We start from the raw sequence: 27,569 nt of genomic DNA, 5'->3' as shown, positions 1-27,569 counted from the left end.
GTATATTCATATACTAATGTTATGAAAATCTTTGGTGCCTGTTGAAACCTCCTTTTGTCCCATGAGAAATAGCACTTTTTTTTTTTTTTTTAGATATAGAGGGAATGTGATGCCCTAGGTGAGCTATCATTCACTCTTACCCTGCCCTGCTCTGCTTGAAATCCCAAATCTTTCTACTGCCCAGGTCTCCAGCATCTTACCTTCTCTGCTCCCCTTCCTCCAGTAGTCATGCATCTCTGTTTCCGTCCCTCCCCCCACTCTGCGCCAAGGCGTTGAGCATCTTCCCCTCTCTTCCCTTCCTCCTGCTGCTCAGTTGTTGTCCTCAATCTCCCAAAAGGAATGCAGGCTTTGGGGGTTGCCACTGCAGCAAAGCCTGCTGGTATAGGCAGACACCTAGTCTGTGTAACCAGTAGGGCTGGCTCTCGATGAAATACTATTCTTAGATCTGCACATCAATTCTAGTGTAATTGTTTCACTTAGATGTCAGTCTGAAACATGCACTTTGAGCACTCCCCCTCTAATCCTGGGTGGTATTATACTGTTGAATTTTGGATCTGTGTGTGTCATAAAAGTCCATCATAACTCTGCCCCTTTTTTCTCCAGAGGTGAGGGAGGTGGCCTTGTGTGAAAACTGATGCACAGAAATTTGCATCAATTTTAATCCTACATGGTTTTATGATCTGGCTTGTAGATAGTTTTACAGATAGTATGGTGGATTTTATGCTATTGAGAGGTAAGAGGTAGACGTGGTAACTTGGATGTTTTAGTTTAAAATTTGGTACCTCAAGCTAAATGGTTAGGTGAGCCATCAACTTAGTAAAGTAAATGTTATTGCAGTGAGTGGTCGCAGGGATGCAGTGCTTTTCACCTCAGGATTTCTCATTCGTATTCGGCTCTGATTTATAGCAAACTAAAGGGTTTAGCTTACGAAACTAATGAAAAGAGTTGCTTTTCGCATCTTGAAAAAATCATTGGTAACTTGGCAGGTGTCACAAGGAGGGCAAAGATAAACTGGATTCCTCCCCCCCCCCCCCAAGGCTTGGCCTTCCCAAAATGAAACTGAAACATAACAGATCAGTGTGCCTCGACTGCACCAGAATTTCCCTGGCAGTACCTTTTAATTGCAATGGAGATCTTCAGTGCTTTCAAATATTGCTTAGAACCGTATATTTCAAGTTAAGGCTGTTGATCAAACTGAAACCTCGTTTGCCTTGAATTGGTTTTAAAAGGATGGTGCTGGTAATAATATTCGGTTCTATTGATTACTGTAATATCATTTATCTTGGCCTCCCAAGCTTCTGTCTTCAGGCGCTTCAGGTGGTAATTAATTCCACTGCGCGGCTTTTGTTGGGTCTCTCATGGTCAGAACAACTGATTGTCCACCTGATGTATCTGAAATGGTTACCAAGGTGTAGCAGAATTTTGTACAGGTTATTAGTAATGCTCTGTCAGGCACTTTACCAAGATTCCACGTACTATTTGCATCATGATGTAAATTGGTATTTACCATCTCAGTCTTTATCTCAGGACAAATACAAACTTCTTGTTCCTACGCTTCAGTACATTCTGGTACTTTCTCCATGTGTGGGCCTATTGAATGGAACAGACTGCCATTGCGGCTCAAGTGCAAAACGTCTTTGACTAGCTTCAAGAAAACTTGGAAGACTATTTGTTGTATCGGGCCTACGATGTTGAATGGGTATTGGACTCCTTGCTAATGCTGTGTATTATTCTTATTTTGTAGTTTACATAGAATCATGATGGCAGATAAAGGCCAAATGGCCCATCCAGTCTGCCTATCCTCTGTAACCACTAACTCTTCCTAAGGGACCCTAAATGTTTGTCCCACACTTTCTTAAATTCCGACACAATCCTTGTCTCCCCGACCTCCACCACACTTTCCATGAATGAATGCTTTCTTAGATTCCTCCTAAGCCTACTTCCTCTTAACTTCATCGTATGCCCCCTCATTCCAGAGTTTTCCTTCATTTGAAAAAGGCTCATTTCCTGTACATTAATACCCCTGAGATATTTAAACGTCTCTATCATATCTCCTCTCTTTTGGCTTTTTATTATTATATATGTTTCTTTTGTACCCTGCCCTGGATAAGGGCAGGTTAAAAGAAATAAATTTCAACTTCAATTTGCAAGAATAACATCAGAACCCAGGTACATGTCTTTGTTTCCTGTGGAATTGGATGTTTGTAGTGTCTAAATAAGAAGCTTGAGGGTAGAGACTGAGAGTCTGGCAGATACTGTTAGCAGAAATGTAGAGAATTGTGGCAGCTCCAGGCCATGCTGGAATTAACTAAGAAAAGAAAAATGGCTTAAAGTCAAGGGGAAGAAATGCAAAATACTTGTTCTGGCATGAAGACAGCTATTTTAACTCTGGCTTGATGCAAGAAGATATTTTTGCAAAAGTGTGAACATACTAGGGCTGTAGAAAATTTGCTCTGATTTGGCCCTGAGTAGTGCCTGGAATAGATTATTCATATTTGGCCAAATAGTGATTTAAATTTGAATACAAATAATACGGGGCTGTACTGTGTCTCTTTTACCCATTATTTGTATTTGTATTCATATTCGGCCGAAGAATAATTTTCATTATTCGTATTTGGCCGAATAGTTAAATATGCTGTTCGGTACATCTCTAGAAGGTGCACTACCGTATGTTCCTGATGAGTGGAGATAATTGAACTAATGCACAGTGTTCAGTACAGAATTTGCTAGGAGGGGGAGAAGTGTACAGTAAAATGATGATATTAGTGGTAAAGACCTTAAGATCCATTGTACTTTTCATATATTTTTTAAAATTTTTGTTTAATTTGAGAATATTTGGTGATCTAAAAAAAAAAAAAATCCATGAATGACAATCTTCTGGATGACCCCAATGCCAAAACATGGTCCGTGTCGGGTCTCCAATAATGTTACTTCTTTCATGGTGGATTCAATAAAACATATTATAAATACAATGTACAAAGCAATATGTAATTCAGCTTTTAACACTTACTGATACATTGTGCATAGCCTGCATAATACAGTGAAGCAATAAAGTCATGGGGAAGCCACTGCTTACCCTGGAATTGGTAGCATGGAATCCTGCTGCTCTTTGGGATTCCGGAATCTTGCTGCTCTTTGGGATTCCGGAATCCTACTGCTCTTTTGGATTCCGCCAGGTGCTTGTGACCTGAATTAGCCACTCTTGGAAACAGCATAGTGGGCTGGATGGACCGTTGGTGTGACCCAATATGGCTATTCTTATGTTCTTATAAAATGTTGCATGGTTAGAGTAGCTGTTTTCTAACCTTCCTTTTAGTCCCTAAGAGAGTCCTATTTATTTATTTATTTTATTTATTTATTAGGATTTATTTACCGCTTTTTTGAAGGAATTCACTCAAGGCAGTGTACAGTAAGAATAGATCAAACATGAGCAATAGGCAATTACAGCAGTAAAAATATTCAAAAATACATTTCAGAAGCTAACAGTCCCTTCCTCAGGGCAATAATGTTAATCCAAGGGAAAGCTAATTACTTATATCATTTTTTTAATTTATTGGCCTTTGTTGCACTCACTCGAACGTGTGGGAACAGCCAATGCTACTTTACCTCAAATGCACTTATGAAAATATCTATTAATGGATGTAACGAAATGTAGGATCTTTATATCTATTAACTTAGGGCCCTGTTTACAAAGGCACGCTAAAAATTAGCACACGCTAACCATGTAGACACCCATAGTAGGCATCTACACAGTTAGCGCATGTGAGTTTTTAGTGTGCGCTAAAATCGTTAGCACGCTTTCATAAACAGGGTGCTTAAACAGCCGACTACATCTTTTACATGAAAGGACATTGCCATAGCTTTCTTTGTGGTGGTCGTTTGGCCTTTATAGCCTAATTGTAGGAAAGGTTAACTGATCTTCCCATCACACCCTGCAGTGCAGCTTTTGCAGAGTAAGTTTTGGACTTTCTAGTTACTGTTGCTCCGAGACAGTGAAAGGAAGAAAATGCCATTCCCACCAATTCACAGCCTCCCATCTAAATTCCTGGTTGTGCTGACTGTTGCCTGGGTGTTCCTGCTTTTTTGGTCCATCTTGTATTCTGATATCTCCTATGCAACATGGTCACTGTGTAAAAAGAATGTCAGTCAGCTTTTTCCAAACGAACTGGACAGTCTTCATGTGGGACAGGGAGGGAGTGAGGTGGTGACAGTCCTGGGAGGACATGATGATATCCCTTAATTGCACTTCGCAGCTTGTGTTGGGTCTCTCACGGTTAGAACATCTTACAAGATAAGTGGAAATTGTTTGTGTATCACATCAACATCAGCTTTCATACATGTCTGTGAAAGAGAAGCAGTTGCAAGTGTCAGCCAATGGAAGTCAGCCACTCATAACCCTTTTGGAGAACAAAGTGTCTTGCAGCTTTCATGTTCGTCACTACTGGTGCACAAATGTCACGCACTTGTTTTCATTTTGCCGCACGTCCATTTCCCAACCCCCCCTTTTTTTTTTCTCCAGACGCGCTGGAGAAATGGTCTAGCGAGCATCCAATATACGTGCCCACAGTACCGCAGACCACACAAATGCTTTTAGTGGTTGTTAAAGACTCACTATTTTAGGATTTTTTTGGCTCTTCCCATCTGATGATGTCGATTAACAGAATGTTTTAGCTTGATTAACTGTTCTGTTACCTTTGTCTACTTGTTTTTATAGATTTTGATTTTTTTTCTCTAGGTTGCATTAATGTTTGTTTGGTGTTGAGTGAGTGGGCTTTCCTATTGATTTTTATTATTTTGTTTTTAATCATTGTTCTTGGACAAAGTTGAGCAGTATAGAAAATTCCATAAATGTAAATGAAAAATCATTTTTCTGTACGTGTTTAGTTTCCAGGGCTGTGTGGTTTGTTGTGCCCATGACATTTTCTTCTCTCGCTGCCTCTGTCTGACAAGGCCACAGCCTGCTGGGATGTGCTCAGTGGGACCTGAGAGATGGTTCCAGGGTTCATATTTCACTCTTGAATTGCATCTCTGCCAGCTTTCTTATTGTGATCCTAACCTTTCACTCAGTTCTCTTTAAAAGTTCCAAGGCCTTGCATGGAGAAAGGGGCTGGATATCTTAAATAGCGATTACACCTTTGATACATCCCCTCAGGTCCTTCGGGAATATCTTGTGGTTGTTGCCATTGGTAAAGGAGAAGAGGGGCTGGGTATTCAGTTTAATTTGCCTATGACAAGGTGCTTTTTATTGGACTAAATGCCTTCATTGACTGGCTTTCAGTAGGTGACACCCCCCCCCCCCCCCCCTTTCCTCAGGACAGAACAGAATGAGTACAACACATCATGAAAGGCATTTTAGTGATAGTGCAAAAGACAGAGAGGTGTTTTGATATAAAATTCTACTGATCATCCATCGTCCTCTGCTCCTCACCTTCCAGGCTATCATTGTAAAAATTATTATGATTTACTTTTTTGCAGGTTAGTTCATGGGTATCTGATGACCTGAGCTGTCTTTTGCTATCCTGTCTGCATTTTAGGGTCAGTCTTGCAGTACAAGCCACAGCATCAGCACCTCTCCCCCTCCAATACAAGTCCCTGTGCAGTCTAACCTTCAGCATAAGGCCCCTTCCAGGCCCCCTCCATAGAATCCTAGCACTCCTACCCCAGTATCGGACTATTTCCAGTCCTAGGCCTCAACCCCAGCCCTGTTCCAGGCCCAACTCTTCCTGTCTTAGCCCCCTCCCCCTGCTGCTCCATTAATCTTATCCCCTACGGTGCTAGTTCTGGCAGTGGGAGTGAAGGAATCTGTGCCCCCCTGTGAAGGGCCAACCAGTGATGCAGGCTTGCAGTACCCTTAACCCTTCAGTGCTTCAAGCCACTTCTTCACTGACTTGCCAGTATTTTTAATGTGCTTTATTTTTTTCAGTAGTGTTGTCTTTGGCTCATTCTGTCTGATATGAGGGTGTGCTAGCTCCCAAAAACTAGTTAAGAAATGCTTTGTTAATGCAATGAAAGATATCACTTTTGCTTTTATTTCTTACGCTTTTATTCTTAGAAATAAGGGGTTTAGATGAATATTTACAGTTTAAGAAGAATGTTGACCAGATTTATAAAGTAAGGTGTAATGCCCCTGTTCCTGGATTCAGAGTCCGACCCAACTGGAGCTTCCTGAAGGCAGTCTCCATTGGTCCCTCAGTCGCTCGGTGCTTCCACCTGGTGAAAGGAAGCGTTAGTGGGTGGGCTTATCCTCTTCCCCCCCCCCCCCCCCCCCAGGAAACCAATATTTAAAATTTATTGGGAGTGCCTAAGACGATACAGATTACCTCTCCCTGGACACAAATTAATATTGTGTATGTGTGGGGGAGGGATTCTCGGTAATCATTTCACCCACAGAAGTGGCTCTTGTGATCTTGAGAGAAGGGATAGTGGCACAAGTAGATTGATTGGTGTTTTGAGTCAGTGAAGCAACACTTATGAAAAAAAATATAAGGATTGTGTGAACTGCTGGAGCTACTTTTGCATTAGTGTGTGTTTTAATTTTTTTTGGAGGGGGGGGAGGTAGGGTGGCATATTTCAGGTATTTTGAATGCTAAACGTAAACTCCAAAGTGGTATTAAGAAATTATTTGCTTGAGTGTGAAACTTTGGTATGTTAGTAATAAGAGTGTGAAGGTTGAAACTTTTCATTTTCATTTGTTTTCTGTGTGGGTTGGGTTTTTTTTTTTTTTTTCATTTTGTTTTTCCTTTGTGGTGGTCTCTGTCATGTTGTAATAGTAGGCTGTGTTTAATTTAATGCGTGTAACTGAAAATGGCACAAGCCAAAGGAAAATAAATATTAACAGAATGAACTGACATGATGCAGAAATGCACAAGAGGAATTAGTAATGTTGCAGAAACTACCCAGCTTGTTATGATCCCTCGACTGTGTCTGTATGGGTGAAGATGAGTTTTCTACACAAGACAAGGAGAAGAGATGTTGAGTATTGGTCAGGTCATGTGAGGGACAGGGCAGATACATGCTTGCTGCCACCTCAGCAATGAAACCTTTTCTTATTTTATATGTATATAAGGGATTTTAACGGTGTACTACAAAGTATATTCAAGAAACAACTAGTTATAAGAAAAATGGTGTATGTTTGATTCTCTATATAGTCCTCAAAGGAGAAATCCAAAAGAGAAAGGATATAAATAAATATATACAGTATATATCATCATAATACATATACAAATAAGACTTTATGTAAATCACAAAAACTGACTCCGCACTGAAAACAGACCCATGAATGTGTCTTCATGAGAAGGGAAAATTCCTTTTTAATACTCCTTTTCACCTTCCTCCACAAAAAAAAGGACATAACTGAGCAGGGAGAGCAGAAGTCGTCTCCCCAATTTCTATCAAAGGGATTTATGTCTGTACAGTGCTGTGTACACCTAGTGGCACTATAGAAATTCGTATTAGTAATGATAATAGCTGACGTGTTTTCCCCTCTGTGCAGCTTGAGCTCAGCATTTATGTGTAGCAGTAACTATTGTTGCTCGTCAATAATTTCTCTTCCTGTGAAGTCTTGGTTCTGTGAATGCTCATTTGATTTAATGAATTTCTCCGATTTGCTTCAAAGCCCTCAGCAGCAACATCCAGTGAACTTGATCATCACAAAGGAGTAACGTGTCACATTTTAATTGTAGAAATTTTAAAGTAGTGTTAGAAGAATATGCAAAACCTTCAGGCAACAAAACTCCAGCGGTGTATAGATTGATTCCCTGGTGCAAGAGAGAGAGAGAATTTTAACGTATTTCCTCGGGAAGCTTTGTTCTGGTACAGTAGCCTTTCACAGCATTTTCTTATCTTTGGATTTCTTTTCATTTGACTGCAGCGTAAGCCTCTTGGGATCTGGGCTCAGCAGTAAGCAGCATTTCTTCTTTTAGACCTGATGTTGCGTTGGCATTTCTAAAAGCCCCTAATGGGCCCTAGAGTTAGGGATGCTTTAATGTGATGCTGCTTCCAAGCTTCCGTTCCAGCCCTCCAAGACAAAGCCTTGATGGGAAAGACTCCTGGTGGAATGCATAATGAAGAAGGTGTAAATTTATGATTTTCTGCAGGGTGTTTTTAGTGTGTTTTTAGTGTGTTTTTTGTTTTTATTTGTAATGTGTGATTTATATGTGTTGTATAATTCTAATCTGGATTGTGCAGAACATAAATAAAAAGGACAACCCACCTTATTTTTGGGGAGTAATAAGACCACACCTGCCCACCCACAATTGGTAGTAGTTCATCCCCCTTCAACCTAACTGCTTAGTCACTGCCGCCGCTGCTTTGTTTGCCCTATAGTGAGTGCAAGGAGATGGTTCATGATGTCAGAGATGGAGGAATGTTGGGGTCCAGTTGCTAGTGGTTAAATAAGAACTTAAGAATAACCTTACTGGGTGAGATCAGTATCCTACTTTCAACAGTGGCCAAGCCAGATCTTAACTATTCTTTGAGTGAAAAAAATATTTCCTTCTATTTGTTGTAAATATATTTCCATGTAGTGAGTGTCCCCTGGTCTTTCTACTCTTTTTTGAAAGAGTGAAAAATCGATTCGCTTCTAACTGTTCTACACCGCTCAGGATTTGATAGACCTCAATCATATCCCACCTCAGCCATCACTTTTCCAAGTTGAAGAGCCTAACCTCTTTAGCCTTTTCTCATATGGAGGAGTTCTGTCCCCTTTATCATTCTGGTCGCCCTTCTTTGAACCTTTTCTAATTCTGCTATATCTTTTTTGAGATACGGCAACCAGAATTGAATGCAGTACTCAAGATGAGGTTGCACCATGGAGCGATACAGAGGCTTTATAGTATTCTTGGTCTTATTTTGCATCCTGTTTGCTTTTTTTTTGGCCGCCGCCACACACACTGAGCAAGAAGGGTCATCGTATTGTCTAAAATGGCACTTTGATCTTTTTCTTGCATGCTGAGTCCTAAAGTGGACCCTAGCATCTGGTAAGTATGATTCGGATTATGCTTCCCAATATGCATTTATCCAAATTAAATTTCATCTGCCATTTGGATGCCCAGTCTTCCAGTTTCCTAAGGTCTCCCTGTAATTTTTCACAATCCGCATGTGTTTTGACAACTTTGAATAGTTTTGTGTCATCTGCAAATTTAATCACCTCACTCGTCATTCTGTTTTCCAGATCATTTATAAATATGTTAAATAGCACTATTCATCCTCCTCCATTGAGAAAAATGGCCATTTAACCCTACCTTCTGTTTTCTGTCCAATAACTGCTGGAATCGGGCTTGGGGAGAGATGAGTTGTTGAGGCTCTGGGGAATTGGCTTAGGTGTCAGCTATTTAGTGAATCCCACTGAAAGCCGCAGTAAATAACATGCTTTTTGTGCATCATGCTTTGAGAGAGAGACTTCCTTGCTTCTGTCTACCAATCTTTCTGACATATTTGCTTTTGAATTCCCGCTGTTAATGTTAGGAGTAAGCTGCCGTTCAGGAGTAACGTTGTCATTTGCAGGGTTATATTTACTATGCAGCCATGGTTTGTTTGGGGTTTTTGTTTTGTTTTTTGGGGTTTTTTTTTTGTTTTGTTTGCTGCTATGTGAAACAATGTTTAAATATTTCTTGTCAATGGGTACGTGAGATCTTTTGTGTACAAGTCTTCACATTGTTGGGTAAAGTTTAGCTTGCCATTTCTGATGAAGCCATAAACTTTGACTTGAATATGTGGTGTTAAATTACTGTTATCAGTTACCCAGGCAAACAGGTCCACAGTTTTGTCTTCCCAAAGCATGATGATGATTCAGGCTGGCAGGGTTCCAAGCAGTTCTGTGAGGAATTTTCCTAATTAGGTGCTTTACCTTCATGTACATCATGTGGAGCCCCCTGGGTGCCCTAGCTTCCTGGAGCTAGAGAGCTGTCTGACCTTGTTAGTGAAAAGGATATTGCATACAGGACATGTTGGACTCCTCAAAGGGCAGGTTCCCTTTTGTTATTTTTTCCTGGTTATGCCCAAAGAGTAATTTTTGAACATTTGTCATCTTTTTGGCTAAGATCAAGTGTAAATTGTGAGTCAGGTGTAGAAGATGATCAGAAATAACCCACTCCCTGCTCACCAACCTACCCATTCCCTCCCACTTTACCCTCCCACCCACCTACCCACCCACCTCACCAACCTGCTCAAAGAGTTTGCTCTTTCCCATGCCAGTTTGTCTCAAAATGGTGCCAACTTTGCATCGCCCCTGCCTGCAATCCAGTATCTCTTTCCACTCCCTCTTCCTCCTCCCCCCCCCCAACAATCCAGTATCTCTCTACTCCCTCTTCCTCCTCCTCTCCCTCCAGTGATCCAGTATCTCTCTACTCCCTCTTCCTCCTACCCTTGCTCATGATACAGTATCTCTCTCAACATCCTCCTCCCCCTGCTCATGATACAGTATCTCTCTATACATCCTCCTCCTCCCCCCCACCCCCGATCCAGTATTTCCCTACTCCCTCCTCCTCCCATGATCCAGTATCTCTCTCTACTCACTCCTCCCTCTGCCTCTGATCAGTATCTTTTGCTACTTCCTCCTCCTCCTCCCCCACCCATGATCTAGTATCTCCTTTTTCTCCCCCCCCCCCTCCAAACCCTATCTACCTTGACACTCTAGAGGGCACTGGCAGCAGCAACGATCCACACATGCTGCCTGCTCCCAGCCCAGAGCCTTTCTCCTGCCTCTTCCCACCCCGTGTGATGTAATTTTTCTGTTTCCTTTGGGGAAGACTTCATTCTGGGAGCAGGCAGTGTGTGTGATTCTCTGCTGCTGCCTATGCCCTCTAGAGAGTCAAGGTAGATTTGGGGGTAGATGGAGGGGTTTGAGATAGAAGAGGAGATACTGGACTGCAGACGGAGGGGGAGGCGGTGGAGGGAGAAATGCTGGACCGGTGTTTTGGTGCCCCTTATTGCCAGGTGCCCTGAGCCAGTGCTCACTTGGTCCATAGGTTGAACTGGCCCTGATGTCACCCTTAATTCCTTCATACAGGGTCGAAATAGTCCTTAAGCACAAGCAGTAGTTACACACCACATGTCCTATAGTCGTCCCTCCAGTATTGTCCTTGTTTATATATTTCACAGCTCTTGATGTACCTTCAGTCGCTGAATAACATTGTTGCTAAGTGGTTCAGAATGAAAAGGGACACACAAGAAAGGAGGGAAAGGAAATAGGAAAGGCAGACGCAGTACAAGGAAAGGATGCCGGCTAAGGGCCTGGCTCAAAGGCATGATGAGACAGTCAAGTTTGACAAGTGTTTTGATGTTGATACAGAGTTTTTGTCTAATTTCTACTGGGAGGGAGTTCCAGAGTTTAGAATCGGGATAACTGAACGCTGTCTCTCGAGAGATGTCTAATGCAAAGATGATGGAAGGAGTAAAAGGAGGAGTGAGTGTTGGGAAGAACACAGCAGCCAAGCGGGGTTGTAAGGAATTAGGAGGCCATTAATGTAATCGGGAGCAGTGGGAAGGCAGCCTTTAAACACCAAGGAGAGGAGCATGACATGGTCAAAGCAGTGTGAGTTGTGTAGTAGCTTGTCAGTGGTGAATTTGATTAACTTCCCGTATTAGACAAATTGAAAAACTTGGAGTAACAATTGATAGTCATTTATCATTTGACAACCATGCTAAAGTCATCAACAAAAAGATGTTTAACATAATTTGGGTTTTGAAACAGAGTGAAATCCTATCTTCCCCTGGACACCTTCCGGAACCTAGTACAATCCACTGTACTCACACTGCAGATTACTGCAACAGTGTTTTTTTAGGTTGTAAGTCCAAATATTGAAAAAGCTCCATACTACCCAAAACATGGCAGCCAGACTAATTTACGGCAAGTCAAGATTTGACTGCGCTACACCTCTTCGAGGGAAGCTTCACTGGCTCCCCATCAGAGAAAGAATTAACTTTAAAGTCCACACAATGATTTACAAGATATTACACGGAGAAGCCCCCACCTACATGAATCACCTTGTAGACCTCCCAACCAGGAACAGTCTCAAGTCTTCCCGTACTTACCTTAATTTACACCTTCCCAACTGCAAAGGTGTTAAGTACAAATCCCTCTACGCATCCAATTTTTCCTTTTTAGGTAGCCAGCATTGGAATGCTCTACCAAGATCTATCCGTACCATTAATGGCCTTTTGTCTTTCAGGAAAGCATTGAAGACCCATCTCTTCAAGATAGCCTACCCTAACGATTCAACCTAACCAAAACTTGCCCACATGATTATTATTGACATTTGTTTTACATTGACCTTGTTCCCATTATCCTTTTTTGCTACCCTTATCCCTTCCTTTCCATCTTCTTACACCTACCTCCCAACGCTCAATTTCTCTGCTCCCAATTCCTCCTATGTTCAATTTACTTATCCATTAACCCCATTAATTTTGCGTTCACTACAAACTGTATATTCTTCTTACAACTTTGTAATTCTTTTTATTGTTACTATGTAAGCCGCATTGAGCCTGCCATGTGTGGGAAAGAGCGGGGTACAAATGTAATAAATAAATAATTGCAGATGCTGGACTGAGTATATAAGGGGAAACCATCATAGATGGTGGTGATGTAGTCCAGGTGCTGTATCTCAAGACTGGAGAAGTGCTCTGATGAGTGAAGTGGGCAAGTATGGCTGAGCAGCTCGAATGATGAAGCAGAAAGAAAGAAAAGCTCTCACAACAGAATCTTCTTGAGATTTTAAAAGGAGTTTGTCACCAAATGTAATGCCCAGGATCTTTACTGTCTGAGTAAATAGAAGCCACTGCCCATCAATCACAACTTGAGACTGTTAGTGTTCTGTCTACTGTCTGCAGGGTCTCATGATGATTGCTTGAGTCTGTGCTGTCCGTTGCTCCTCTCTCCTCCATTTCAATGGTCTGTTCTCAGTTTTCTCCAACTTCTCTTTCATCTTCTACTCCAGCCTCCTTGCTTCCCTGCGAACAAATAAGCTGACGTGGTAGTCTCTTTCAACTATCTAGCAATTGTGGACTTGGAAGCCATGAGGCCAGTCCTCTGTTTACCAAAAAGCAGTTCAGTTTGCGAAACTCATTTGTGACTTCCAGATATCTAATGAGGACTCTACGCCCATCAAGAAGCTTCAATGAAGAATACTAAGCCTCTTTGTTCTCTCTGTGAAAGGACAGAAACTCAACAGATTGGTTCAGATGAAGTGCTGATGCTGTTTTCAGAAGGAAGGAAGGAACCGTGCACAGGGAGACACTTGCCTCCAAAAAGCAAAGAAAGGGATACCAACAAAAGAGCCTGAAGCTCTGAAACCCTATGTGCTGATGCAGCAGCCACCAGGAACCCAGCCTTTAGCATAAGGTATTTCAAGGTCTTCCAGAGTGGCTCAGAAGGAGGCGTCTGAAGAGCCCAATGGACTAAATTGAAGTTCCACTCTGGACACAGCATATGAAAAGGAGGCTGTAAGTGGCCTGCTCCTTGGAAGAATTTAACAATATCCGGTGAGCCACAAGAGACGTTCTCTGTAGTCTGCTCCTGAAACATGCCAAAGCCGCAACCTGAACTTTTAGAGAATCCAATGCCAATCCTTTCTGAACACCTGCCTGAAGAAACAGCTTTGCGGGATCTGAGCAGAAAAGGGAGAACGTCCACACTCAGAACACCAGCCCTTGAACGTCCTTCACACCCTTGCAAACACCATGGATATAGAGCATTTCCAAGCTTGAAGCCAGATAGCAATGACTGAATCAGGATAATGTTTTCATCTCAATTGAGCCCTTTCAATGGCCAAGCTGTAAGACCAAAGGGACATGGCTCATCCATGAGCACCAGACCTTGCTTCAGTAGGTCGTGTACCTGTGGAACATGGAGAGAAACCCCGCCCAGCAGCTGAATTGGGTCCATGTACCGCAGCCAATCCAGACTACAAAAATTATTCTACATTGGTGCAATGCGATCCTTTTCGACATGCATCCTACCAAGGGCCAAAGAGGGAAGACATACAGTAGATTTGTGGAATTTAATTTTATTGCGGGATACTCAGACATGTAAAAAGCAGCAGTGTCCACAAACATTTGTTTAGGTAATTCATTTGGCAGCTAAAAAGTTTGAGCAATCCAGGTAGTACTGCAGAGTTGAAAACACATCTCCCTCAGCTACTGTAGTTTCACTATGTTGGACTGATATGATCTATTTCAAGTGTTCTTGCCCCATCTAGAGGTAGAAAAATGAAGCCGATAATTTTATTTATTTATTTTTAATTTAGTTCTCGTCTTTTCACTAGACTGCTTCTCCAAAATGCATGTATCTTAAATCGTATGTATAACTGCATAGACAAGCTTCGGAGTCCAGTCACAAACCTCTTGGGTGAACTGTTTAAGAATCATAATGCCTGGCATCTTTCTCCTATGTCTTGTTATGGATAAAAATAGCACATTTCCTGATACAGATTTCTCCTGTGCAAGGGAAGCAGTTCTGTGTGGATGATGCATGTTAGACTGAGTGCATGAGGTGCAGATGGTGTGAGAGATGCTGTCTGAATTTCAGAATGCACAGTGGGAAGTAGCACCTGGTTCTAGGAGGTCTTTTCCTCTTGGTGTAGGAATCAGACATTTGCCATCAAACGAGCAACAGTTTAAGTTCCAGGCAGCAACGTGTGAACCACACACGGTACAATAAAAGCTGAAATAGTTTTGTGTTGAGATTAAATTTTTCTCAGAGGCATCATGAGCTGTATAACTCTAGTTTTAGACTTTGTTGGAGAGGGTTGAAGTTATACTCATACAATTTTTCTGCTTTTTTTTTCTTAAAGGTGCCCTTACAGAGTGCTATGATGAACTGGGCAACAGATACCAGCTCCCTGTGTACTGCCTGGCACCTCCAATCAACATGATTGAAGAGAAGAGTGACATAGAGACTCTGGATATGCCTGACCCGCCCCCCAACTCTGGCTACGAGTGCCAGTTACGACTGCGGCTCTCCACAGGCAGGGACTTGAAACTAACGGTCCGTAGTACGGACACAGTCCATCACATGAAGAGGCGTTTGCATACTGTAGAAGAGGTGGAACCCACCAGTCAACGCTGGTTTTTTTCAGGCCGGCCACTGACAGACAAAATGAGATTTGAGGAGCTGAAGATTCCCAGGGACTACGTGGTTCAAGTTATTGTCAGTCAGCCATTAACAAATCCCACGCCAGTAGAAAACTAACCACCTCACTCCTCCAGCCCCTCTCATCTCATCCTATGTGCTGTCTATGCACACTTTCTCGAAGAAGGAAGAAAAAAAATTACTTCCGGTGGATTTCTCTCCCCGAGGAATGACCAGCAGAAACATTTTCCATCTGTGATGGAGAACTTTAAAGGAAATGAAAAGTTACAGCTGGTCCTTGAATTTCTAACTCAGTGGTGAGAAATCTTTTACAACAGAAAGATACAAAGTCGTTTTTTTGTTTTGTTTTTGTGATTTTTTTTTTTTGTTTTTTTGTTTTTTGGCTTTTTTTTTTTTTATATAAATGGTTCTAAAGTGTTTTGCCTGTAAGTGGAGCCTTTATCAGCAGAGAGAAGCACTTTTTGAAGTTGCAGGTTATTGTGAAGATGATGAAATGGTGCACCAAAATGTGCTACAGTATTTTGACAGCAGCCTCTCTTGTTTTTCCAAAGACACTCATTACAGCAGCTACTGCTGCTGCCTGTTTTATGCCTTTGTTCTGTTTCTTTTCTGTGTTGTGTGGAATTACTGCTGCTGCCTGTTTTATGCTTTTGTTCTTTTTGTTTTATTTGTTGTGTGGAATTATGAAGCGCAGCAGTGATAACTGCAAACAGATAGAGAGGAAATTTTTCAGATGTAATACTATGTTCCAGCAGTGCTCTTCCCCCCCCCCCCCCCCCCCCAAAACCCAGTATCTCCCCAGTTTGTGCATACTTGTAGTACCAACTCACTTTTACCCTCTTTTTAGCATTAAGACCAGCTACAGTGCAGTACATTCCAACGTGACAGCAATGAGGCTCTTGTTTACCTTGCAGTGTGCAGTGAAACTGTAGGCAATAATTTTAACCATCAGTAATATTACCTTTTTGACAATATATGTCGCTCAATAATGTTATGGCACAATTGTGAGGACAGGCGGTAGAGAGGTAATGTGTTTCAATCATGTGCATGCTTCCTTCCATGGTATAACATTGCAAGGTGGGTTTTAGTGATATTCAAGGGGGCTTTAAAAGCTTTGATTCTAGTAGATTACTGCTCAGGGGGTGCAGTATCTAATGGAGCAGAGGCCAGAATAAAAATCATGTTTTTAAACAGAAGCATGCAGAAGAACAAAACCTTTTTCAAAGGAAAATACGTTCTGAAACAGTAGACCTGGTATGAGGCTGCAAGTGAGGGGAGACGGGGGGAAAAAGCATTAGGAGACATTTCTTGACAGAAAAGGTAGCAGATGCGGTGACCGGCCTTCCTGAGAAAGTAATGGAGTCGCAAACAGTAAGAACACTTGAGAGACTGAGGAAAGGCACAAAGAAGTGAGGTGAAAGCCTGAGCTGAGCTGCAGTCTGTGGCACAGTATCAGGAAGCATAAGCCTTGAAGCCCATATGTAGTATTATGGGGGTAATTCTAAAACAGTGCACCTGTATATAGGTACCCAGCAGGGGGCTGCTTTCCTTTAAAGAATGATCACATGCCACCTAAATGCTGGAGATGTGTGTGTAACTTATAGACTCCGTAACTGTGAGTCCCAGCCACACTGCCTGTGTGTTCGCCTACCTGTAAAATCCGTGCTGTGCAAAAGATGCATATTTACAGAATAGCACTTAGGTGGTGCTTGGCATTTATTCGTATATGTGCACACATGCTTCTATTCTAATCACCTGTGTGTATAATTAGCACATTATAGAATTACCCCTATATTGTCTCTGTGCTTCTGTTTATCAGCCCAACCACCACTCTTAGAGGCTTTTAGATTTTAAGATGACTTCAGCTCTGTCGGCTGCTTCAGGGCCACTTGCCGGTCATTTCTGTTCCATGAACCAATCATGTTAACTTTCTGTGTTTACATTCAGCAGGTACATATTGGGGGTGTCAAGTTGTGTTGCTTCAAGGGTCATAATTCAGAACTGGCTAAGGTGAAAAGAAAACCGGTGCCGCTCTGGTGTTGCATTCAGTTTTTACTGTACAGTCTGTAAAAACTTAAGTTCTTTTAGGTGCTAAAAGAGAGATGGATGGTGTAGCTAACATTCTCACTTTTCACCTGAGCTTCCATGGGCTTGTTGCTTACAGAGCAGGGAATGCAGTGCCTGAGAGCCACATAGGTGTTCAGCCTGTCCCTGTTGGCTATGCATCAGACAGATTTTTTTGCATATACTACCTTATCTGTATGCAAATCTCTCTTATACATATTCATTAGGGATAGCTTGAAAACCTAGCCTGTTTGCAGGCCCTTGGAGCAAACTTGTGCATGCATGCACTAGAGAAAAATGATATCAATCCCAGTCGGAAGTATAGAAAGCCAATGAGAAGCAGGAGCTAATTAAATTAGCTAGAAGGTAAATCATGATTAGAGGACAAGCAGGGCAGGCTTAGTGTTCTATAAATGGTGCTCTTGCATCCCAGCTTCAGCCAAGATTCAGTGTTTGGATGGAGTTTCAGTACTGTGTCTTCCATCAGTTTCCAGACTAAACCTAAATTTAGAATAACTGTTTGGAAGTCCTTCATTTCAAGGATACTTCCTCTTTCAATTGACTTCAATATTCAAGTGCAGTTCGCACTTTTTGGTAAAGGATATAGAGGGAAAAAAAGGAAGGTGGTGTCCCGTTGATGAGCTACCCAAAAACAAATTTAGTTGAACTTCAGTACATTCCCCCCCCCCCCCCCCCCCCCCCCCCCACACACACACACACTTTTTTTATTGTAACAGTTCTACCATTGGGCGACTACGGGAAAAATGTTCTGCTTCTTCAGACCACCTTTGCGATAAAAGCACATTTATCGATGTAAGCTTCCTGTTGGAGATGAGGTTCGTGAGATTTCGTATTGCCGGGTCAGAGGAGAGATTGGTATTGCCTGCTTGCTTTTGGGTCCCCTCTTCAGGAGCATCTGCCCTGAAATCGCATTTTGTGCTCCAAAGTAATGTGTTTTCAATTAATTGTATCCTTTTCTATTTCACTAAGGATGCCCGAGAAATCTTAAGTGGGAAAGGACAAACACACTGCAACCAGGTTCAAACTATCGGACCCAAACCAGTCTGGCTGCTGGGTGACGCTTTTTCCAGCCAACCCGCTCCCTCGCGAGTTTATCAGCATCATCATAATAAACAGGTTTTGTTAAAAACATGGAGCTCAGTTATATAAATCTACCAAATTAAAAATAAAATGGCATGAAATCAAGACCTAAGGTTTGTGACACTGCAGAAATCTGAGATTCTTGTCCTGCATTGCTGACAGTAGTAAATTGTTTGTGAATTCTCAGCCATTATTTTACGTTCTTGTGTCACTGTAGAAATCTTTGACGCTATGTTGCTACTAATTGGGTTTCTGTCAGGTACGTGTGGCCTGGATTGGCCACTGTTGGAAGCAGGATACTGGGCTAGATGGACCATTGGTCTGACCCAGTATGGCTGTTCTGTTTTTGGCAGTGTGGTTGCACTTAATATACATGTGCTGCCACTGGATATTGACCACCGCAACCTTAGGATACGGTAGTAGCAGTGAAAAGTTAGCATTTAGTGATCTTTAATCCTTGGAGATTGCTGGGTAATGAAAGGTGCCCTGCATTGAGAACCGTGTTCCAACAGAAATGAATGTTTTAAGGGGAATTTGTACTGCTCACTCTTCAAGAAGTGGTAGCAAGTGCTTCAGCCATGAATTTACAGAGGTTTTTGTATAAGTTTTAATTTCCTTCTTACCACAAAAAAATACAAACCAACCCTGCAGTGTTTGAGTTAGAAAGAGATATTGTTTATTTTCTTCTAGGATGTGGTGGCATTTTTCGTTTCCTGTACTAATAATTCACCTTACCCACCATGGTCAACAATTTGTAGGGTAGATAATTCTTTCCCACCAGGGGGTCCAAAATGTATAGAGAAGTGTCACTGAGGGACAGCAGATAGGCTTCTCACTTAGGGGTAGATGCATCAAGCAAACGTAAAAAAATCAGAAACGTAAAAACCTTTACCGAATCTGAAATAACGAAGCATGCTCCAAAAACATAGCCCCAAAAAGTTTGGTGCGGTATTGTAAAGAACGATGCACTAATCCCCGTCGGTAATCGGCTCATAAAGCATGCGCAAAGCAGCCAAGCGTTATGCTGGCTGCTCTGCGCATGCCAGAAATGTAAGAAAAAAAAGAAAACACAAACACGTGGCTCCCCACTTTCCCCTGCATGTCTCCACAAACATTAAAGGATCGGGAGGGGGCAAAGGCGCTCATTAGCAGCGTCCTGTATGGACGGCCTTGCCTTGCTCCCCCCCCCCCCCCACCGGACCCCCCCTCCACCATAATGGCTGGTGCAGCGCCTCTCACCTATGTTTGAAGGCGCTGCACAGGATGGATCAGCTATTCTTCAGCTCTTCTGTCTCCTCCGATGTCTCCTTTTTCTTCCTGTGTCCGCCCTCCTCTGACGTCAGCTATCTACGTAGATAACTGACGTCAGAGGAGGGCGGACACAGGAAGAAGAAGGAGACATCGGAGGAGACAGAACTGAAGAATAGCTGATCCATCCTGTGCAGTGCCTTCAAACATAGGTGAGAGGCGCTGCACCGGCCATTATGGTGGAGGGGGGTCTGGTGGGGGGGGGGAGCGGCGGGGATGAAATCGGGGGGGGGGGGGCGGGGCATGGAGGTGGAGGAGGGCAGGAGGCGGAGCATTGCTCACTAAAGAAGAGACACACAGGAAGGGAGGGGGAGCCCAGCAACTGCAAAGGTTTCATTTTTAAAAGCTTTTATTTCACAAACGGAGCAGTGGGGACTTCGGAGGGGGGGGGGGGGGGCAAGCAAGGCAAGGCCAGGCCGTCCATACAGGACGCTGCTGATGAGCGCCTTTGCCTCCTCCCGATCCTTTTTTAATTTAGTTTCTTTTTTTATTTTAGGCACAGGGAAGCAGGGAGCCACTTTTCTTTTAAAACATGCCAGCAATTTGGTTTTTCATGGTGCAGGGGGCAGTGGGGAGATGACAGCTCAGGCTTTAACGACAGGTCTGAGCTGACGTTAAATTTCTGGCGGTAAGTGAATCGTTGCTATCGTCGGTATGGTTAGTGCATTCCGAATTGTCTACATTTCAATGGTAGTTTCTCATTTGCATTCCAGTTTCGTTAGCTGCTACTGCCTTCGAAAAATAGGCTTTAGTGCAGGGAAAGGATAGGAAATTCTTCCTTAAGGGCTCATTTAACGATGAAAAATGTTTAGTGCATCTGGGCCCCAGTGTTTCATTTTCAAGTCAGGTGTCTCGTTCCTCAGATCACCTGGAGCAATGTGGACTTCTGAGCATAAGGAGTTTCAGCCATGACTCAGTGGTGCCTCCTACTGGGTTTCATACAGCACTGCAGTCTGACTTGCCATTGAAAATGATAAAAATAGGAAGAAAAGCCCAGGTCACTATATTTTGTGGTTCTGATTAGTCCGGAAGCTAAAAGGAGCAGAAGGAGAAAAAACAGGCCTCTGATTAGAAGATTGCTGAATATGCAGATTAGGTTTGTTAGTAATAAGAATCTCTCCAGTAGAGGGTTCTGCATCAAATGTTAAATGGAGTCGTAAGTCTTTCTCCTCCAATATTCTTTTTGATATGTCGAAGAGAACATGTAGCGGCTGAACACTAGAATCTCACAATGAGAATAGTAGAGCAGAAAAACGAAGTGGGAAGCGGAATAAGGCTCAGCAAACAAAGGAACTTGAACGATAATACTTTAATGGTCAAAATTCTCTTCTTGCAAAAACTGCGTACAGGACTCGACACGGCACCGTGTTTTGTCAGAGAGTGCCTGCCTCAGGAGTCTTATTTAAAGGAATCCTAAAACAAATGTTGTACTTCTACAATTAAAAACATCTCGAGGTCTTGAAAATGACCAGCAGTAGTCCAAAATTTATCATGACAATCTTGGTATACACAAAGAGAATAACGGTGTATCCCCTCAGTATGTGTGACAGGGTTAGCGTAGAACTCCCTCCCCCTTCCTGGCAAGTTGAATCAATGGCCCTGGGGTCTAATCACTGACAATCTCCCCCCCCCCCCCCCCCCCCCCCCACCCAACACACACACACACTCTCGCACTCACTCATTAAGGTCTTGGTTGTTTTCTTTCTGATTCTCCTGACAGTTACATGAAGAAGACAAAAAGAAACTTCTCTTTTCTGTCTAGTTGTACTTTAGACGTAGGTATTACCTTTAAAAAGGTTTGATGGCTTCTTTCACAAAGGTGCTTGCAGTGATATATGGAGGTGATAAATTTAAAGGGAGTCGTGCTGCTCATAGAAACAAAGAATTATGGCAGATAAAGACCCTATAGTCTAACCTGTCTGCCCAAACATACTGACCATAAGGTCTACAGTCCCTTCTTCGGATATCTTCTATACTTCTCCAATGCTTTCTTCAGTTCACTTACTGTCCTTGACTCCATCACTGTCACCTCCACTGGAAGGATGTTCCATGTATCCACTACCCTTGCCATTAAAAAAACAAAACAAAAAAATCCCCTTTGACCTGACCCCCCTCATTCCATTCAAAGAGGTTTCTTTATGTGCATTGAAATATTTCCATAAATTCTTCCCATCCCTGATCTTTAAGTCATAGCCACACATTTAACTATGAAGATTGCCAACCATTTTAGTAGCTGCCTTCTGGATCGTTTCCATGCTGTTTATATGCTTTTGAAAGTGTGGTCTCCAAAATTGTACACAGCACTTCAACCGAGACCTCGCTACAGAGTTGTACAGAGGTAGTATCACCTGCTTTTCCTGCTGGCTATTCCTCTGCCTGTGTACCTTACTGTCCCCTTATCCACCTGTTTCATTGCCTTAAGATCATCAGAAGCTGTCATCCCCAGACCCGTTCCTCTTTTGTGCACAGAAAGGCCCCCTATATTGTACTACTCACTTAAGGCTTTTCAGCCCAAAAGCATGACCCAGCATCAGAAACCTATTAGAGAACAGCTCCCTAATGTAACCACTTCTGGGCAGGCAGGGTGATATTGCTGTAAGACAATCTGAGAGAGACAAGGTAAACTTTTACAGAAGTAAAAGCCAATGACTGAAGTAGAACGTAGAATGAAGAAAAATATAATAGGTCCTACCATTTATAAAGAGTAAATTACATGCAGTGTAAATATTTAGTACCGTTATTTTAGGACTGAATTAGAGCTTTTTTTTTTTTACTTCTGATAATGAAATATGGTTCAAAGTTCACTTGTCTTAAGGCAGTGGTTCCCAAACCTGGTCCTGGAGGCACCTCAACCACTCAGGTTTTCAGTCTATTCATGAGATAGATCTGCAATGCAGTGGAGGCAGTGCATGTTAATCTCTCTCATGAATATTCATTGTGGGTATCCTGAAAACTGGAATGGGTGGGGTACCTCCAATACCAGGTTTGGGAACCACTGTCATAAGGCAATCATCAAATAGAAATAAACAGAGAGAAAACCCTGCAAAGGGACGAAACTGGGAAAAAAAACCTCAAAAAAACAAAGGAGCAGGGGCTGACCAGGAACCTTCCACCAAGAAAACCCAGAGGGTCCGAGATTATGGCTAAATTTATTAGAAATCCACACAAAAGTCAACAATGAACTAGCATAAACCTCCATTCAAAGGCAGAGAGTCACAGTAGCAAACGAACTGACTCAAGTATCCACCAAAAGGATTTCACAGGAGCAAATGATTGGACTCGACGCAGATGTGTGTTTCAGTGAGAAACGCCTGCTTCAAGAGTCGCAGAATCTAGATGGAATCTAATTTTAAATTCTATGCAGATAAAGAACTCGCCTGTAAAACTGTATGTGCAGTTGGTGGAGCAGGGAGAGAAACGCCATGCAAGAGTGAGTGACTGATCACATGGGGATGGGTGTTTATGCTAGTTCATTGTTGACTTTTGTGTGGATTTCTAATTGACCAGATTTTTTTAGCCACAATCTCGCACCCTCAGGGTTTTATTTATTGTGGAAGGTTCCTGGTCCTGCCCCTACACCTTTGTTTTTTCAGTTAAGGCAAGCATCAACAATTATTTTTAAAGCATCACAACCGTATTGCTGTGCAGAATTTTTTTTTTTTTTTGTGTTTCATTACACCTAATTGGTTTTACTAACAGATATCAGGAGAGTTAAAAACAAGTAGTCTGGCTTCCTGGAAATATTTCCCAAGAAACTCCTGCTTCCATCAGTTTGTTCCTCTTGCTAAACACCATCGCTTGCCTTGCAAGTCTTAGCTTTGTACATTTAGGGCACCTTTTTTACCAAGCTGTGGCAAAAGGGGGCCGGCGCCAGCATCAGTGTGTGTTTTACAGGCGTTCCAAGGCCCCCTTTTACCGCAGCTAGTAAAAGGAAAGGTCTTGCTTTCCTGCAGGAAATGGCCGGGTGGCAAGTAAAGCACTTGCCACGCAGCCATTTCAGGGGGGAGCCCTTACCGCCACCCACGCTAACCCCACGGTAACCAGGCAGTGCGCGACACTGCCTGATTACCACCGGGTACAGTCTGGCGCTACAAAAATGTATTTTAGCGTCAGAAATGATGTCACGGTAGGGGTGGGAAGTACCGCTGGCGGTACTTCCGTTATAGCGAGCGGTAAACCCACAATGGGCTTAACACCGCTTAGTAAAAGGAACCCTTAGAGTTGTGCCGTACATCTTACACTCGGTGAATCGTGAGGAATACATCAGTTCAACTGACATGAGCTCTTGTTTAAGGAAATCTTAAGAAAAAAGACATGGCAAACATCTGATGAATTCAAAGCAGGTTTTGCTGTTTCCTTATCCCATCACTAATATTTTCGTAGATCCCTGTGAGATACAATATGGATAAGGTTTTTTGCATTGTCCTTCAGGGTTCATGCAGGACCTGTGTTATACTGATATGATGTAGCATAGAGTTTTAAGTCATCTGGCATCTCTGTAAAAGAAACGCAGCTTTTATCATATCACTTCAGTGCTGGGTTTTCTTAAATACAATACACGTCATTTTGGGCTTTGTTCTCGGCTGCCTTTGCTAACTAGAGGGAGGCTCTACAGAAAGGTGATATATTGGGTCCCATCCCCTTTCCCTTGAGTTTGAAACTGTGCCAGTGAGCAGCCCATCATCACCTACACCACTCAGCTGCCCCCAACTTAAAATATTTTTTGAAATAATGGCCTCCATATTGCTCTTCTCATGGAGAATCAGCCTTGTTGATTCGCCAGTAGCTAGTGATTTTCAAAAAGCCCAGTATTTTCAATGATGATGCAGCCTGATCTGTAATCTTTGAACAGTGGCTTTCAGAAGCGCACCTTTGACCTTTGCCAGCTGGTTGTTGGACAGGAGTTCCAAGCCTACATGTGTCTTAAATAGGGGTTGTCACAAGAAACAGGGTAGATTTTTGGTTGTTCCTCTGTAATTATGGTGACATGCTATGTTACAGTGTGCACAAAATACATTTTTGAATCATTGGTTAAGCACAAAACTTTGGCTGTTTAAAATGTAAAAATGGGAAATTTTGGAAGAATACAGTTAGGGTGTAATGTACTGTAATTTATATTCAATATGACTTTGAAAGCAAAGTGACATACATTTCCACAAGTTGGAAACTGATTGTAAACTTTCTGAATTAATAAAAGCTCTTTAAATGAAAAGTATCTGGTTTAAAATTAGTTCTGAAAGCACCTCATCTTAAGAATTTTCTGGTACAGTGCAGAATTCATGGTTCTTTCAATCACAGCTGGTTTTCCAGGTCCTGAGGCAGTAAAGTAGCCCCACAACATCGCTCTGCTAGTACCATGTTTAGCTGTTGGCATGATGGATGATCTTACTGTGGAGTGCAGTATTTGCTTTACATCAGACGTAATAATAATAATAAAACTTATAACTCGCTATATCTATAAAAGTCTAAATGGGAAATAAATCACATACAAAATGTAAAAGGACAACAATAAAAATTATTTCTTTACACAACAAACTACACAAAAATTACTGTTACTCTAAAATTAAAACATACAGCAGATTAAAATTTACAGGGTATTAAAATAATATCATACATCAGAGAAACCAAAAGCCTGAAGAAATAAATGAGTTTTCAATGCTTTTTGTAAGCTGGTCCATATTTTGTATTGAACAAAGTTCAGTGGGCAAAGCATTCCATAATTTACATATTGTCCAAAGAGCTAAAGCTAACCATTCTGTTTAAGTCTTTAAGAGTTCCCGTTTGCGATATTTCCTCCTGAAGAAATATATCAAAACTCAGCTTGAGTCGAGGATATGAGAGTTCAACATTGGGAGCGTTGAACTATGAGTTCATATCTTTTTTTTCTTTTTTTTTCTTTTTTTTTTTTTACAATTCACTATGGTTATGGGGATAAACAGTGTAGACTGAGTGTTGTCCTCACCTCGCACGGACCAGCGTTTTTCAATAATGTTCTAAGATCACTCAGATAAGCACTAGCATAGTGTTAAATGGGCAAAGTGAACTAAGGCAGTTTTGCTGTTAGATTATGCCAACAAGATACAATGATTGGGATACTGCTGATGAACTATATCATTAGATTTAACAACTAACAAAATCCTATTGAATGTATGACCACTTGAGCGTTATCTGATGGTTGACATAATGTTTTCTGCCTTGAAATTATATTCTCTATAACACCCGGTCTTTTAACTTATGTTGACTTGCCCACTTGGACGCACTGCGGTTTTCAGAACGCTGGAGTGTGATGATGGTTCTCTACTCAGCCAGTCATTTTTATCATGACTGATGTGTGAACTGAGCACTTTTTAAAAATGTCTTAATTTACAATCATATTTATCACTGTTCTTGTTTAAACTTTCTTTAATGTTATCTAGTTACCTTAGTAATATTAATTTGAAAGAGATACTATTTATTTTGGTATTTTCCCTAAATTTTGTTGTAGGTTAGTAGTTTTGCCAAAACTAACCACTTTTTTTTTTTTGCACATATCTGCATGTTGCATGCTTTCATATCATACCTATGACAACAGCAAGTGTCGTAAAAGGGCAGACATACACAGCTAAAACTTTAGCATTATTGATGTGTGTATATATTTTTGTTATATTGCTGCAAATCTCTCTCTCCCTACAGCTGTACCATATATAGCATACAGATTTCATGCAGGGAGCAGTTTTGAAGTTAAGCTACCTTGTACCTCACTTTATTAAAATCAGAATACAAACCAACCTTCAACACTCAAAGCCCTTCTCTTGTTTGACAGCATCTTAGTCCAACCTGTCAACCAGCAGGAACAGATCCTTATCTGTGTCAGCTAAAACAAGATGCTTGCAAAATGTTTAGGAATGCAAGAAGACAGAGCTGGCAGTGAGGTGCCTATGGGATATTTGCAATGAGGTTGCAATACATATTTTAACTGTGACCGTGTCCTGTGAGGTCATGATTGCTCATCTGAAATAGCAGTGGTTGTACCAGTTATGCATGAGACATTCTTATACTGAAAGATGGCTCATTCTAAGCACACATTCTTTGCTCCACAGTTTCCTCCTTTTATACTTCAGCTCATTCACATTTGGGTCTGGGATCTGACTCCATCAATGTATGTATCTACTTCCCCCTCTCAGCTCAGTTATTGTAGCAACAGTCCTTAGCTGGGATCCATTGCATATTCATTGTGGATATCCTGAAAACCTGACTGGGGCTAGATGCACTAAACTTAACGAGCAAGTAGTAAACCCTGGCATGCACTAAAGGCTTCTCCGAGCCTTTTTCCGATGACGGTAGCAGCTAACGAAAACGGAATGCAAATGAGCAAATTGTGTAGAAACCCTATTGTAATGAGATGCACTAACCTTTTCCGATTGCCTTAACGTTGGAAAATCTAATGAGAGGTCTGTACCTGTTGTTGGGGCTTCACTATATATATATATAAAAGATGAGCTGCGCCTATGGACGTCCTTTATGGATGTCCTTCACTATATTTTTTATGTATTTATTTTTGTTACATTTGTACCCTGTGCTTTCCCACTCATGGCAGGCTCAATGCGGCTTACATGGGGCAATGGAGGGTTAAGTGACTTGCCCAGAGTCACAAGGAGCTGCCTGTGCCTGAAGTGGGAATCGAACTCAGTTCCCCAGGACCAAAGTCCACCACCCTAACCACTAGGCCACTCCTCCACTCCTATGGATATTTATGGATGTCCTCCCCCCTGCATTAAAATGACAGCTTCCCGCAGCCCCGGCCTCCCCGCCATCCTCCGCCACCGGCTGGGCCCTTACGTCAGACGAGGGTGGGCTAGGGAGGGAAGTCCGCAGAGAAGCGATCAGCTGCTGCTTGCTGCAGCGCCTTCACACGGAGGCGAGAGGCGCTGTGAGGGCCCGGCCCGGTGGAAGAGGGAGGCGGCGACGACCTCAGGGGGGGTGGCGGATGGCGGGGAGGCTAGGGCTGCGGGAAGCTGTCATTTCAATG

General features: G+C 42.2%; 1 protein-coding gene across 1 annotated transcript in view; it reads left to right on the top strand.

Moving 5' to 3' along the window:
• The window catches only part of UBTD2 (ubiquitin domain containing 2), a 57,662-nt gene extending 39,883 nt beyond the window's left edge, over positions 1–17,779 (top strand). The window contains exon 3 of the mRNA XM_030211945.1: positions 14,790–17,779. Within this exon, the coding sequence (XP_030067805.1) occupies positions 14,790–15,187 (398 nt within the window). The 3' untranslated portion in view covers positions 15,188–17,779. The remainder of the gene's footprint in view (positions 1–14,789) is intronic.
• The last annotated feature ends 9,790 nt before the right edge of the window (positions 17,780–27,569 follow it).

This window comes from Microcaecilia unicolor, chromosome 8 (genome assembly GCF_901765095.1).
Source record: "Microcaecilia unicolor chromosome 8, aMicUni1.1, whole genome shotgun sequence".
Lineage (NCBI taxonomy): Eukaryota > Metazoa > Chordata > Amphibia > Gymnophiona > Siphonopidae > Microcaecilia > Microcaecilia unicolor.
Note: the sequence above shows the minus strand (reverse complement) of the source record. Positions and strands in the feature narration are given on the sequence as shown.